This window comes from Danio rerio, chromosome 15 (assembly GCF_052040795.2).
Source record: "Danio rerio strain M-AB ecotype USA chromosome 15, GRCz13ab, whole genome shotgun sequence".
NCBI lineage: Eukaryota > Metazoa > Chordata > Actinopteri > Cypriniformes > Danionidae > Danio > Danio rerio.
In genome coordinates, this window is record NC_141035.1 from 17,772,981 (window position 1) to 17,788,601 (window position 15,621).

The 15,621-nt window shown below is 46.4% G+C and overlaps 1 protein-coding gene across 2 annotated transcripts in view; it reads left to right on the forward strand.

The window, feature by feature from the left end:
* Nucleotides 1-1,814: 1,814 nt before the first annotated feature.
* The window catches only part of LOC101883163 (uncharacterized), a 50,214-nt gene continuing 36,407 nt past the window's right edge, over nucleotides 1,815-15,621 (forward strand). Inside the window, exons 1-3 of one of the 2 annotated variants that reach the window (XM_087283877.1) lie at nucleotides 1,815-1,916; nucleotides 4,659-4,692; nucleotides 11,945-12,747. In XM_087283877.1, the coding sequence (XP_087140003.1) occupies nucleotides 12,089-12,747 (659 nt within the window). In that variant the 5' untranslated portion in view covers nucleotides 1,815-1,916; nucleotides 4,659-4,692; nucleotides 11,945-12,088. Of the gene's footprint in view, nucleotides 1,917-4,658; nucleotides 4,693-11,315; nucleotides 12,748-15,621 lie in introns of those variants that run through there. The other variant, XM_087283876.1, reaches the window with a different exon arrangement.

A 15,621-nucleotide genomic window follows, 5' to 3' on the forward strand; every position in this document is an offset into this window, starting at 1 on the left:
AGAAAATAGTGAGATTTCACTTAGGGCATCAGCGTCAATGCTTCCTATTCACTTTAAATTGGTATCGTCAGGCATTGCCGAATTACATTGTTTACCCGTCGGCACCGCTTCAGTGGCATTGCTCGCTGCAGAACTTGGGAAATTCTCAACTTTTCAAGCGCCAAACGGAAGCGTCAGCCAATCAGATCGCTTTATGCAAATATCCCAGCTCAGACAGTAGCCGATTGTGGACTAACTTTATTGGCTTACGCTGCTATGATGATCGAGTCAGCCCCAAAATTAGGTGCTTATCAGTCACGTATTGATTTTTGGTTGGTTTCCAAACAGTTTGTTGATAATTCATCCTTAAATATAACAGTGACCCCTCTTACCAATCATAAAGCCATATATATTAATCTGTCTCTTACGCAGGATTATATTTATAGAGCGTCATTTTGGAAGCTTAATTCACATTTGAAGCATGACCACCAAGCACCCAGGACCACCTCAGCTCAGCTTTATGCCCAGGCCCACCTCAGGGCAATGCCCACACCCGCCTCAGCTCAGTCCCATGCCCAGACTCTTCTCAGCTCCACGCCCAGGCTCGCTTCAGCTCCCCTCCACACCTAGGCCTGCCTCAGCTCCGCTCCACGCCCAGGCACGCTCCAGCTCCGCTCCATGCCCAGGCCCACAGCAGTAGAAAATAATTTATGTGGTATTCTTTAACTTAATTTATACAACACTTTAGTAGGCTATATATTTTATTGACAATTATTAGCCAAAATATTCTGATTGTCTTCTGCTATGCTGTATTTTTCAACAAAAATAGTATCAAAGTAGAACAAAGCATCAGGGAAGGTGAAAGCTCTTGATGCCTAAATTGACAACATTTCCTAACAAATTTCCCAACAAATCCTAACATCATTTTTAAAAATTTATATCTTTGTTTAACTGCATTAAGCCAAATTAAGCGTTAAGCATGACAGGTTCTAATTAGGCCTAATCTGCTTGTCTAAACTGTTTTATTCACAATAAAAACAGAATAATACAGAGCAAAATATTATTTTAGCAAAACATAGAAATTAAATGATTTGTTCACTTTGAAATTAAAATTACACCAAGTTTTATTCACCCTTAAACTAAACTAATAATTTACCTAAACCAACATATTAGTTAGAGTGTCAGCTTTTTTCTGTTAAAAAGTAAAATAATTAGCGAAATGCTCTCCCAGTTGGACTGTCAGACTACATGACAACATGCCTGCAGTGATGTGAAACACTCTTAAGATCACTTAATGTGAAAATGTGCTTTAAGTATTTAGACCCAAACTCAGCATACACTAAATTACTCTGTAATAACAATGCAACTTCATAAGCCATCAAAGCTAGTGATAAGATTAATGGAATGCCATGCTCTGCAATGCCTGTTTCAGTTTTAAAATCGTCATGTTCTATCATGGGTTCAGAATAAAGACTCTAAAAGGTGTGGGAGAGTTGCTCTGTTTATTTATAATTTTGGTTTATGTCAATCCAAAAGTCAATATTAAAATAAAGCCTCATAAACAAATTTGTATACAAAATAATTAGTATTTGTTTTTAATTCCGTAGTTAAAAAGGAATCATGGACACAAATGAACATTAATTTCTGTGTTTTCCAATCAACTTAATGTAAGGGTCTAAACAAAACACTGACAATAGATGGTCAGAACAGAAGTCTTAATGAGTACAATAAAACAATCGCGAACAATGTGTTGGCCTAATTCAAGAAGTCCCCTTCGCGACCACCCCTCGCCCACTGATGAAATCGCGGAGCGCGCGGCCACCATTTTAATTTCTGATTGGAGCGCTGCAGGTGACGAAGAACACACCAACACGAGCGCAACACGACACCTTATCAGAGATTTCATCGAGTGATGGACGTATGATGGAGGAAAAAAGGTAAGACTTGTTATATAAATATGATGGTAAATTTTGAATTCTGTTTATAGACTGACCACTTTAACAGATTAAGCATGCTGTTAAGATTACTTTTGGGTAAATAGCAAGGCTAACGTTAGTTGTTAACTAAGTTAATGTTAACAAGCATATAGACCAATTACCATGTTTGTAAACATTCAGGATGCGCGCGCAGAGGTGGCAGAAAGCAACCGGGAGCCCCAGCATTTACAGCGAGGGAATGACATCAGATGCGGTGCAGAGTTTGTTGTTATCTTAGAAATAAGATCTACTACTTACATATTATATATATTATTTACATCATGCTTACAGCATATTATAACAGCTCGTCACCCAGTGACAAGCACAGTGATTCAGCAAAATTAACGTTAAAGTGAGCGGCGTTCATCTGACAGCTCCATTTGCGATAGCATACTCCCAATGAATATTGGATAAGACGAAATGACCGAGCAACCAGCCCGAAATATAAAATCTCAATGAAGCTCCGAGTGATTTTACAAGAGAGAAGTTAAAGGGTTACAAGTCTTTGGATGCCAAAAATGTTGTTCTTTGAGGTCTTGTGCAATAAATATTGTTCCTTGATGACCAGATTCAAGAGCTAAACACCGAGATTCCGCCTAGCCAAAGACAAGGAAACAAGACGGAGCTAACGTTATACAAGGCCTGGGTAATTAATCACCAAAAAGCAAAACAACTGCATTCTGACAGTGAACTTCACCTGTACGGCAGGGTATGTGAACCTACACATAGAGGTAAAGTTGGTTTTATATTCGCACATTCAGACTTTCTCCTTAATATAATTTCATAAAAATATTATTTGCAAACTCTAAATAGCGAAATCATATTAGCAGCCAATGACTATCAAAGCACAACATTGTTCACAGTCAAATAAACAGTGTTAATGTTGTTTTCAAGTCACACTTGCAGGTTATTTCAGACTAAATATTCAAAGTGTCGTGGTAAACAATATAGGGAGTTTGTCACAAGTTGTCACTGAATGAATGTGTAAATATAAAACTAAGTTTGCCTTAATAAACGTGACCTTCACGTTTCAATCTTAGCATTCAGTGTCAGCAGTTTAATTAACCATATGTAACTGTTTTTGCTGAAATCATTTCTGCAATCAAAAACAAGTGATGTGTATGATTCAGCATAGCGTGAGCTTACCTGATATGACATGACAACTGCAGAGTCCAGCATTTCTAATTAGCTCCTCACTTCATTCAGCTCCCATTTAGCCAAAGACGTCTGCAGTCGGTATTAAAGCAGTGTGTGGTGTATGGTAAAAGTTAAGTTTTCTATTTTTGGACTCATTCGGCATCCTACCGCAAAACACGACATATTTCCCATTGCAGCCTGTCTGTTTTCTGCAACCGGGGACCCGTGTGACGTCATGTGTGACGTAGGTTGGTAATTGGTCTATATGGTTTGTGTCGTAATTAACTTTCAGTACGTTAACTGAGAACTATTTGAAGGCTTTAACCTGAAGGCACCTGTGTTGTATTTACCAATCTCATATTAATAATTCAAAGTATAAACTTAAAGGTTAGTAATGCTGACCCCAAGTCAGGGGCGGACTGGCCATCTGGCAATTCTGGCAAATGCCAGAAGGGCCAGACCATCTTTTAAATGTGGGCCGGTCAGCTATTTTTTTTATTTTTTTTTCATATGTATTGTTTTTTTACATGTAAGCAGCTTTTATCTCTTGCAAGATGTGAATATTATGATGACGATTATGATAATAGTAAGATTATTAATCAATGTTAAGCATTGGCCCAATCGGCAACGACCGGCTGGTTTCGAGATGGGCCGACCCAATCAGAGGTTATGCAAACGTAATCAAAATCTGGCAAGGATGTCAAACACACAGTAAGTGCGACAAATTGATAGAGATGGACCATAAAAAGAGAAAGGCAGTCAAGTCAGACAATGCCAAATACATCAAATTAACTGAACTAGTCTCGAAAGGGGGCAGTGCAGTGGCGCAGTGAGTAGCGCTGTCGCCTCACAGCAATAAGTTCGCTGGTTCCCTCAGCTAGGTCAGTTGGTGTTTCTGTGTGGAGTTTGCATGTTCGCATGGGTTTCCTTCTGGTTTCCTTCACAAGTCCAAACACATGCAATAGGTGAAATGGGTAGGCCGATTGGGAATTGGGTAACCCAGTAATGGGTTGCAGCTTTGAGGGCAGCCGCTGTGTAAAACATATGCTGGATAAGATGGTGGTTCTAAGATTAATATAGGGACTAAGCCGAAAAACAAAAAAAAAGAATGACATGATTGCATATATAAATGGGTTGTTTTTGTTTTAGTCACACACATTAAATGTTTAAATATCTCTTAAATATGTTACTGCTTATATAATTTTACCATCTGTACACCAATATAAGTAGGGAATGTGCGTGTCCGTGGATGGGGCTGTGTCGCTGTGGTAATGTGGGCTGGTGTGGCTACAGTGCCAGGGCTGATTCTTAGTCCCAGTCCCTGCCCCAAGTTCACGCCTTCGTTAGAGTCGGCGTGATATTAACGTTAACTGATTATTTCTTTAGTGGGATTCGTGCTCCAAAAGACAGTATAAGCATGTTTTGTTAACGTAAGAGTAACGTTAAGTTAACGTTACTTAATTAATACTAGCCTCTTCTAGTTGTATATCCCAAGTGACCTAATGCTGAGTTCAGTATGTGTACATTTAATGATATTAACGTTACTTTTACTTTGCTTCTATACAGCCTAAACGAAGAGAGACATTCAGCTATAAGGAAGGTAATTCCTATTTGTTTATAATGTATTTGTTATTAATTTCATTTTTGGAAATTTTCTCAGTTATGTTGATTTTTGTAAAAAAAAAAAAAAAAAAAAAAAAGCCATTATTATTTGTACTCAGAAAATAGAAAATGTCTTTGTTGAAAGCTATTCCTGTTGGTTTGGTTCAGCTGATCAAAGAGGAATGGGGGTATCCTTCTGTGATACCAAGATTGGGCAATCTTATTATTGCTGGTATTGATTTTATTGGGCAGAGCTGTAATAATGAGACTTTAAGAATGTTAGTCAATACACAGCTTTTCCCTTCTAAAGTTAAGAAAAGACCTCTTGTTTTAGATTTTCCCAAAGACAAGGTGGTTCAAATTTGAACAAGATTTCTTTCTCTTCCACTTCAACCAAAGTCAAAAGAAGTCCAGTTTAAAATTATTAACGATATTTACCCTTGTAATGATATCCTAAGACATAGATTTAATATGGACTGTAACGTTTGGACCTTTTCTGAAGCAGACATTGGAACATATGTTCCCCTTCGGGGGGAACTTCAGCACTAAGTGGATTTGATGTTCTAAATCCACGTATGGGAGGATTCGGTTCAGAAGCCGCTCGTCTGAAAGAGTATTGAACGGGCCAATGAAAGCAATGAATTGGCAGCGTAAGCTTGCGCAGGTGTGCTGCATCGCCAATTAACTGAGCATATAAGCACCCCTGGCGCCAGCAAACGCTATCCTTTTCGCTTCAGAGACTTTTCTGATCGAGTTCATGAGGGTTCCTCTTGCTGAGCTACAGCCACATCGAGCGAACGAGTGTCTCCCGGTCCAGAGCGAGTCCACGCAGCGGCAGACGGTCGAGCTGGGTTTCTCCCTTGCCTGGCGTCCCTTTGGGTCCGGTCCTCCAGAGCGGTGCGTATTGTTGCAAAGCATCCTAAAAGAGCAACACAGTCGTGCAGCACGTCCTTTTCAGGATGGCGCTCCGACTGTGCGTTTCTGGTTGCGGGGGTTTCCTGGCTCCGGATGATGGGCACGATCACTGCATTACATGTTTGGGGGTCCAGCATGTTAATGTAGTGCTCGAGGGCGGTTCATGTCGTCACTGCGATGCCATGACCGTCACGCAGTTGAGATCGCGGACTTACTTTCGTAAGAGAGCGAGCCACCCCAGTCGCCTCCTGCTCTGCAGCGGGCACTCGGGCAGACCTGAGGGTTCCAGCGAGAGATAATCCGCCGCCTAAGGGCTCGCGGACATCTCGCTCCTCCAAGCACTCCATCCAAGCTTCGGGTACTGGGAGTGATCCGTCTAATCAGATGGTAGCTCTCACGCTTGCTGACACCGGAGATGAGATGTCCCCCGCGGCATCGGAGGGTGGGCTTTCATTGTCCGACGATGATCCGGACCCGCTCGCCCCCTTTGGGCAGGTGAGCGCTGTCAAAACGGATACTGAAACAGACGTGTTAGCCGTGCTTTCCCGGGCTGCTTCGGCCGTGGGTTGGAGATGGTTTATCCCCCAGCTCCGCGGCCGGACTGACTAGAGGGGCGTTCCCTTCTTCCCGGCGACGCACAGTAGGCTAACGTGGTCTTAAAGAGCACCTTTTTTGTGCTCGTGCTGCGTGTCCCTCCACCCTCACCACTCTTGGTGGTGGAGCGGCCAGGGGTGTATGTGGCGATTCCTTAGGTTGAGTGCGCTAATCTGCGCGGCGCCTCTTCTTGGTGGGGTCTGCCCCGTCTCCTATCCAAAGCCTGTGAGTTTTCGGCTCCCTCGGAGCTAGAGCTTGCAAAGCTACGGACCAGGCTGCATCCGCCTTGCATGCGATAGCCACCTACCAGCGCTACCAAGCGCAGGCGCTGGCCGAGCTGCACGAGGGTGGGTCTAACCCAGGCTTACGAGCTCCGCACCGCCGCCAACTTAGCTCTTCGGACTACTGAGTCCGCTGCGTGTGCTTTGGGGAGGACGATGTCCACACTAGTGATCCAGGAGCGCCACCCCTGACTAAAACTTGGCTGGTATGCGCAAAGTCGACAAGTCCGCTTTCTTGACCCGCCCATATCCCAAGCTAGTCGGCGACACTGTCTGCGAATTCACCCAGGAATTCGAGGCAGTGAGAGAGCAGTCTGATGAGTGATGTCTTACTGGCGGATCCGTAAGCCAGCTCCGCCCGCCGTGCCAGCCATACCTGCTCCTCGCCGAAGGCGCCCGCTTACGAGAGCTACACCGCCCCCGCACACGCCTCTGGCGAAGCGAGCGCGTCGAGCAGCTCCCCCTGCCCAGAACGCCGCCAAGTCCGGCAACGGACCGAAGCGTCCCTGGGACAGGTCATCTGGAGAAGAGGGAACTTGCTCTTCCCTACTTCCATGAAATAAAAGGGCACTTTTCCACTTCCCCGGATGTGACAGCCAGAAATCTGCCAGTCTGAGACACTGTGCTCTCGAGCTCGCAGGTTCGGTGCGCTCCGCCAGTGGCTCACGAGCACTGCAAGCCCTGCTAGTCTGGGACGTGCCGCCTCTCAGCTCGCAGGGTCTACATGCTCCGCCAGCGGCTCACGGGTGCTGGGGGGACGGTCTCCCTTCTCCCAGCCCCCAAGCCCTTTTTTCGGAGTCAGGGTGCGGAGCCAGAGCAAATCGCTCTCCTCCTGCTCTTCTGTGGGACCCTCGCGCTCCCCGGATCAGCACACCTGCTCCGCGCTGCCCCTCCGCGGGTACGTCAGCGATTGCTGCGATGACGTCATTAGCGAGGGCTCTGCCTGCCTGGTTAGCGCGGGCCAGCCCCTCGCAGTGGCTCATACGCACGATCAGACTCGGCTACGAACTTCGGTTCTCGAAATGGTCTCCCAAGTTCACGGGCGTGTATTTGACCAGGGGATCCCCTGTCCATCCCTGTCTTGCGAGAGGAGATTGCTGCCCTTCTGGCGAAGGGTGCAATCGAGCCGGTACCTCCAGCCGAGATGGAGAGCGGGTTTTACAGCCCGTACTTCATCGTACCCAAAAAGAGCGGTGGGTCACGGCCAATCCTAGATCTGCGCGTTTTGAACCGCTGCCTTCACAAGCTGTCGTTCAGAATGCTTACGCGAAGCGCATCCTCCGATGCGTCTGCCCTCAGGATTGGTTTGCAGCCATAGACCTGAAGGACGCGTATTTTCATGTCTCCATTCTTCCATGCCACCGTCAGTTTCTGCGGTTTGCGTTCGAAGGTCGAGCATGGCAGTACAAGGTCCTCCCCTTCGGGGTCTCTTTGTCTCTGCGGGTCTTCACCAAACTCGCAGAGGGTGCCCTAGCGCCCCTTCGGCTCGCGGGCATCCGCATACTCAATTATCTTGACGATTGGCTGATTTTAGCCCACTCTCGGGAGTAATTGACTGCGCACATAGACGAGGTGCTCCGGCATCTTTGCCGATTGGGGTTGCAGGTCAACTGGGAAAAGAGCAAACTCGGTGCAGAAGATCTCTTTTCTCGGAATGGAGCTGGACTCGGTCACCATGGTAGCGCGCCTCTCCGGAGAGCGCGCTCGCCTGCTGCTGAACTGTCTGAGGGAGCTCAACAGCAATATAGTGGTCCCCCTGAAATATGTTCAGTGGCTCCTGGGGCATATGGCTTCTGCTGCGGCTGTCATGCTGCTCGGACTGCTCCATATGAGACCCCTTCAGCACTGGCTTCAAGATCGAGTTCCAAGACGCGCATGGCATGCGGGCACACACCGAGTCTCTGTTACTGCGCTGTGTCGCTGCACCCTCAGCCCCTGGAACGACCCCTCGTTCCTGCAGGCCGGTGTGCCTCTGGGACAGGCGTCCAGTCATGTTGTTGTCTCAACAGATGCTTCCAGCACAGGCTGGGGAGCCGTGTGTCGCGGGTATGCAGCTGCGGGCCTGTGGATAGGTGCCCAGCTGTATTGGCATATCAATCACCTAGAGCTGTTGGCAGTGTTCCTTGCTCTCCGCCGTTTTTCTCCGGTGCTGGAGCAGCAACACGTGCTGGTCAGGACGGACAGTACGGCGGCGGCAACGTATATCAACCGCATGGGGGGTATGCGCTCTCAACGCATGTCTCAGCTCGCCCGTCGTCTGCTCCTCTGGAGTCACCCGCGGCTGAAGTCGCTGCGCGCCATTCACATCCCAGGTATGCTCAACCGTGCAACCGATGTGCTCTCACGGCAGCAGATTCACTCTGGAGAATGGAGACTCCACCCCGAGTCTGTCCAGCTGATATGGGCGCGATTCGGGGAAGCCCAGATCGATCTGTTTGCTTCCCCCGAGAACGCTCATTGCCAGTTGTTTTATTCCCTGACCGAGGGCTCTCATGGCACGGATGCACTGGCCCACAGCTGGCCTCGGGGCATACGCAAGTATGCGTTTCCCCCAGTGAGCCTGATCGCGCAGTTACTGTGCAAGGTCAGGGAGGATGAGGAGCAGGTTCTTTTAGTTGCGCCCCTCTGGCCCAACCGGACCTGGATATCAGAGCTCTCCCTCCTCGTGATGGCCCTCCCATGGCAGATCCCTTTGAGAGAGGACCTACTTTCTCAGGGACAAGGCACCATCTGGCACCCTTGCCCCGATCTCTGGAACCTCCACGTGTGGTCCATAGACGCGAGGAAGACTTAGGTAACCTGCCGCCCGCGGTGGTTGATACCATCACTCAGGCTAGAGCCCCCTCCACGAGGCGCGCCTACGCCCTGAAGTGGAGTCTATTCACTGAATGGTGTGTCTCTCGCAGAGAAGAACTCCGATATTGCCAGATCAGTGTTGTGCTCTCTTTCCTTCAGAGAAGCTGGATAGCAGGCTATCGCCCTCCACTCTCAAGGTTTACGCTGCCACCATCTCCGCTCACCATGACGCGGTGGCTGGCGGCACCGTGGGAAAGCATAACCTCATCATCCGGTTCCTCAGAGGCGCTAGGCAAATTAATCCAACTCGCCCCCCCTCTCACGCCCTCTTAGGATCTCGCCCTCAATCCCACGAGCCTGCGATTTGATCCCTTCGAGCCATTCGATTCAGTATCCTTAAGATTTCTGTCCCTGAAGACAGCTCTGCTGGTCGCGTTGGCCTCCATTAAGAGGGTCGGGGACCTGGAGGCATTTTCAGTTAGTGACTCATGCCTGGAATTCGGGCCGGATTATTCTCACGTCATCCTGAGACCCCGCCCGGGTTATGTGCCCAAAGTTCCTACCACTCCCTTTAGAGATCAGGTATTAACCCTGCAAGCGCTGCCCCCGGAGGAGGCAGACCCAGCCCTTTCTTTACTTTGTCCAGTTCGCGCCCTGCTCGTTATGTGGACCGTACTCAGTACTTAGATCTTCTGAGCAGCTCTTGTCTGTTATGGCGGACGGCTGCAGGGAAGTGCCGTGTCTAAACAACGATTACCACAGGATTGTGGAGGCCATTTCATGTGCTTATTTGAGCAGAGGTCAGCCGCGTCCCCCGGGAGTGCGTGCGCACTCCACTCGGAGCGTTGCATCCTCTTGGACGTGTGCGCGCGGCGCTTCTTTAACAGACATTTGTAAAGCTGCGGGCTGGGCGACACCCAACACATTTGCAAGGTTTTACAATCTGCGAGGGGAGCCGGTTTCCTCAAGGGTGTTAGGGACCTTTGGTGATTGAGGAAACAACTCGGTGGGTGTTGTAGCACGCTTGCGGTGCCTTTTTCCCTAACACGGAGAGATGTGCACCCTCCTGTCTGTCAGTAAAGTTCCCCATTCGGTGAGCCCTGCAGATTCCTCCGAGGCCCCCAGCACTGACTCAGCGGAGGAGTCACTCGCTGGCCCACTACATTAGGTCTGCCCGCTGGTCAGCCCGCGTTTTTGGGTACAGGTGCCTGCTATGGCCGATCCCCGCTGGTGATCCCCATATGCTTTTTCCGCCATGGTTAAGTTCCCCCCCATGGGTGGACCCGTGCCTTCCCTATCCGCTAACCACCTTCTTATGCGCACTCCCCCTTCTCAGGGTTAGTCCATATGTAATTCCATTTGTCTTCCTATTGGGTGCTGATGGTCTCCGCAGCGTCCTCCCTACTGGGATGGCACGCTTCCCAACGTACTGTCGTATATTCCTAGAATTATCTAGACGCTAGCGACTCCCAAAAAAATATACCTATTCCGTAAAGCTTCTTTTGAAGTGGGGATAGGTTAGGGCTAAGGGCACGTTGGAGGACCGCGCCTCCCATGATTTTGGTGCGTCACGCTTGCCTGACTGCCCTCTCATGGTGGGTGTTGGTAAGGTGCAGTCATTGTGGTGCTTTCAATGGGCTCCCATACGTGGATTTAGAACATCAAAACCACTTATAGTGCTGAAGTTCCCCCCGAAGGGGAACGTTCGAGATTACTAAAGTAACCCATCGTTCCTCGAGGAGGGGAACAGAAGCACTATACTCCGTCGCCATAATGACTGTCCCTTGCTGTTAAAAGTCTTTTCAGCTTAAAAAGGATAGCGTTTGCTGGCGCCAGGTGTGCTTATATGCTCAGTTAATTGGCGATGCAGCACACCTGCGCAAGCTTACGCTGCCAATTCATTGCTTTCGTTGGCCCGTTCAATACTCTTTCAGACGAGCGGCTTCTGAACCGAATCCTCCCATACGTGGATTTAGAACATCAAATCCACTTATAGTGCTTCCGTTCCCCTCCTCGGGGAACGAAGGGTTACTTTAGTAACCTCGAACGTTTTATTTATGCAAATTTTCAAAAAAGTTATGTGATGACATTTCTGTTTGGTTAAGATTAAAATATGTAATACCTGATTTTGATTTTATAACTATAAAATATTTATCTTTTCGTCAGACTTTTGATCTGTAGTTTTTGCTTAACAATATTGTGACGATGGCAAATTATTTTATTCATAAATGCAGATTTATTAATACTCCCTACTAGGGTTGCTCGATTTTGGGAAAAATCATAATCACGATTATTTTGGTCATAATTGTAATCACATCAATAAATGTTTCCCAAATTATGTTTAACAGAGCAAGGAATTTAATTCATTAACTAATATTGTTCTTCTAGAGAAAGGTTTATTTGTTTTGTTTTGGCTAGAATAAAAGCAGATTTAAATATTTTGAAACCTCTTTTAAGGTCAATGTTATTAGCCCCTTTAGGCAATATATATATTTGATTGTCTGCAGAAGAAAATACTGTTATATAATGACTTGCCTAATTATTCTAATTAAGCCTTTGAATCAGACTTTAAATTTGAATGCTTGTATTCAGTTATTAGAAATGAGTGATTAAAACTATTATGTTTAGAAATGTGTTGAAAAAAAACTTCTTTCCATTAAACAGAAATTGGGGAGGAAAAGGGTTGCTAATATTTAGGAGGGCTAATAATTCTGACTTCCAGCTGCATACTACTGTATAACACTGGACACAGTGCATCAATGTGTTCAATATTTCAATGAGGGCCACTCGTACGCTGTAATTGTGGACATGATGTTAAGTCTACACGGTGTGAACATCTGCTTAAGGACTCTTAAAAGTAAACTAAACGAAGCCGGTTTGTACCACATAAAGGATTATTCTTTTCCAAACTGCGTGAGTAACGAAATCAGATTGGAACTTCGTGGACCTGGACAACTATTTGGCTACCGCACGATGTGGCAGGTACTTAAACAAAAGTACAAAATTCGAGTGAAGAGAGATGATGTGATGAATTTGCTCCGGGAGCTCAATCCCCGAGGGGTTGAGAGCAGAACACACAGAAGGTTTATAAGAAGAACCTACCATTCAATGGGACCTAACTATATGTGGCACGCAGATGGTTATGATAAACTTAAGCCGTTCCGTATGGCCATATTGGGGTGCATAGATGGATTTTCACGTAAAGTACTGTGGCTTGAATGTGGACCAACAAATAATAACCCAACAGTGATTGCTCGCTATTTCATGTCATGTGTGCGAAAGCTCGGTGTCATCCCCATGAGACTGAGCACTGATTGCGGCACTGAGAACGGTATAATGGCTGCAATTCAATGTACGCTACGCCACCATCACAGTGAATACTATGCTGACGCTTCCAGCCACATGTACGGCTCGTCAATAAATAACCAACGTATTGAGTCCTGGTGGTCTATATTTAGAAAGGGAAGGTGAGTGGTCTTCAATGTTCTTAAAGGGTCATTGTATTTTTTGGTCATAACATTTTCTTCTTAGGAACGAGTTGTGAAAAACAAAAACAAAAAAAACGAGTACAATAAGTTTCAATACAGTACAACATGTAAAACAAATACAGCCCCTCAGGAAAAGCAGTTGTTCCTGAAAAGAAAATCGAATGACCAAAAAATGCAGACCATACATTATTACTAATCATTAGGGACCGAGCACCGAACGGTGCAAGGCCCTATTGGAATTGCTCCGTTTCTTATTAGGGACCGAGCACCGAAACGGTGCGTAGGCCCTATTGGAATTGCTCCGTTTTTTATTATTAGGGACCGAGCACCGAAACGGTGCAAGGCCCTATTGGAATTGCTCCGTTTATTAGGGACCGAGCACCGAACGGTGCAAGGCCCTATTGGAATTGCTCCGTTTATTAGGGACCGAGCACCGAACGGTGCAAGGCCCTATTGGAATTGCTCCGTTTATTATTATTCTTCTTCTTCTTCCGCGGAATGAATCGCGGTTTTGAGGGGCTAAACATGCCCGAAAACTCACGCAACTTTGCACACGCCTCAGAAGTGGCGAAAATTTACGTTTATCATGGGTCACGGAAGTGGGCGTGGCAAAATGACTCGACAGCGCCACCTAGAAAAATTAAACGGACGAGCCCCCGATATATGAATCACGCACATGCACGAAAATCGGCACACACCTCAAACATGCCAAAACATACGAAAAAGTCTCTTGGAGCCATATCGCAAACCCAACAGGAAGTCGGATATTTTTAACTTCCTGCGGCGAAAAAGTGGCGTTTTTGCCATTTCCAGGCGTTGTATTTTAACGAACTCCTCCTAGGGATTTTATCCGATCGACACCAAAATTGGGTTTTGTCATCTAAAGGCCTTGGCGATGTTAAATTGCGAAGCTTTAGAGTTTTCATCGATGGGCGTGTCCGTGGCGGCCTCGCAAACTTTGACGATTCGCCACAAAAGAGGAAGTCGTTATAACTCAGGCATGCATTACCCGATCTGCCTCAAAATCCACACGCTTGATAAGCGTCCTGACCTGAACACGTTTACATGCCAATATCCAGATACAGTTACAGCGCCACCTGCTGGCCACAGGAAATGACATGATTTACGGAGTAACAAACTCCTCCCACAAATTTTATCGTATCAACACCAAAATTGAGTGGTGTCATCTGAAAGCTCTAGCGATGATATATTGTAGAGATCTAGAGTTTTTGCGGAGGGGCGTGTCCGTGGCGGTATGACAAACCTCAACGCTTCGCCATGGAACAGGAAGTCCTTATAACTCAACCACACAATGTCCGATCTGCCTGAAACTTCACATGGTTGATAAACGTCATCTCTTGAACACATCCACATAACAATATTGAAGTGGGCGTGGCAAAATGACTCGACAGCGCCACCTAGAAAAATTAAACGGACGAGCCCTCGATCTACGAATCACGCACATGCACAAAAATTGGCACACACCTCAAACATGGCAAAACATACGAAAAAGTCTCTTGGAGCCATATCTCAAACCCAACAGGAAGTCGGATATTTTTAACTTCCTATGGCGAAAAAGTGGCGCTTTTGCCATTTTCAGGTGTTGTATTTTAACGAACTCCTCCTAGGGATTTTATCTGATAAACACCAAAATTGGGTTTTGTCATCTTAAAGCCTTGGTGATGTTAAATTGCGAAGCTTTAGAGTTTTCATCGATGGGCGTGTCCGTGGCGGCCTCGCAAACTTTGATTCGCCACAAAACAGGAAGTCTTTATAACTCTGGCATGCAATATTCGATCTGCCTTAAAATTCACACATTTAATAACAGTCCTGACTTGAACAGGTTTACGTGCCGATATCCAGTTACAGTTATAGCGCCACCTGCTGGCCACAGGAAATGACATGTTTGACACTGTAACAAACTCCTTCCACAAACTTTCCCGTATCAGCACCAAAATAGAGTGGTGTCATCTGAAAGCTCTAGTGATGATATATTGTGAAGATCTAGAGTTTTTGCAAAGGGGCGTGTCTGTGGTGGCATGACAAACCTCAACGCTTCGCCATGGAACAGGAATTTCTTATAACTCAACCACACAATGTCTGATCTGCCTGAAACTTCACATGATTGATAAAAGTCCTCTTCTGAGCACATCTACATTATAATATTGAGTCATAGTCATAGCGCCACCTGCTGGCAGAAGGTAGTTTTGCTTGTAACTCGGCCACACAATGTCCGATCTGCCTGAAACTTCACATGGTTGATGAAAGTCCTCTCTTGAGCACATTTACATAATATTATTGAGACAGAGTCATAGCGCCACCTGCTGGTAGAAGACATTTTGGCTTGTAACTCGGTCACACAATGTCAGATCTGCATAAAATGTCACATGGTTGATGAAAGTCCTCTCCTAAACACATCTACATAATAATATTGAGTCTTTCATAGCGCCACCTGCTGGCAGAATGTAGTTTGTCTTAAAACACAATCTCCACACAATCTCTGATCTGCCTGAAACTTCACATGGTTGATAAAAGTCCACTCCTGAACACATCCACATAACAATATTGAGTCAGTCATAATGCCACCTGCTGGCAGAAGGTAGTTTGGCTTATAACTCAGCCACACAATGTCCCATGTGCCTGAAACTTCACATGGTTGATAAGTTTCCTCTCCGGAACACATCTACATGCCAATCTTAAGTCACAGTTATAGCGCCACCTGCTGACAGGAGGAAGTTTGGCATAAATCTGTGATTTTCTTAGATCTTTTTTATATATTGGCTTAAATTATTATTGTTCGCTGTTCTCTGTCATCGTAAGGTCACCGGGCGGCGGTGAGCCCGGGTGCGAGGT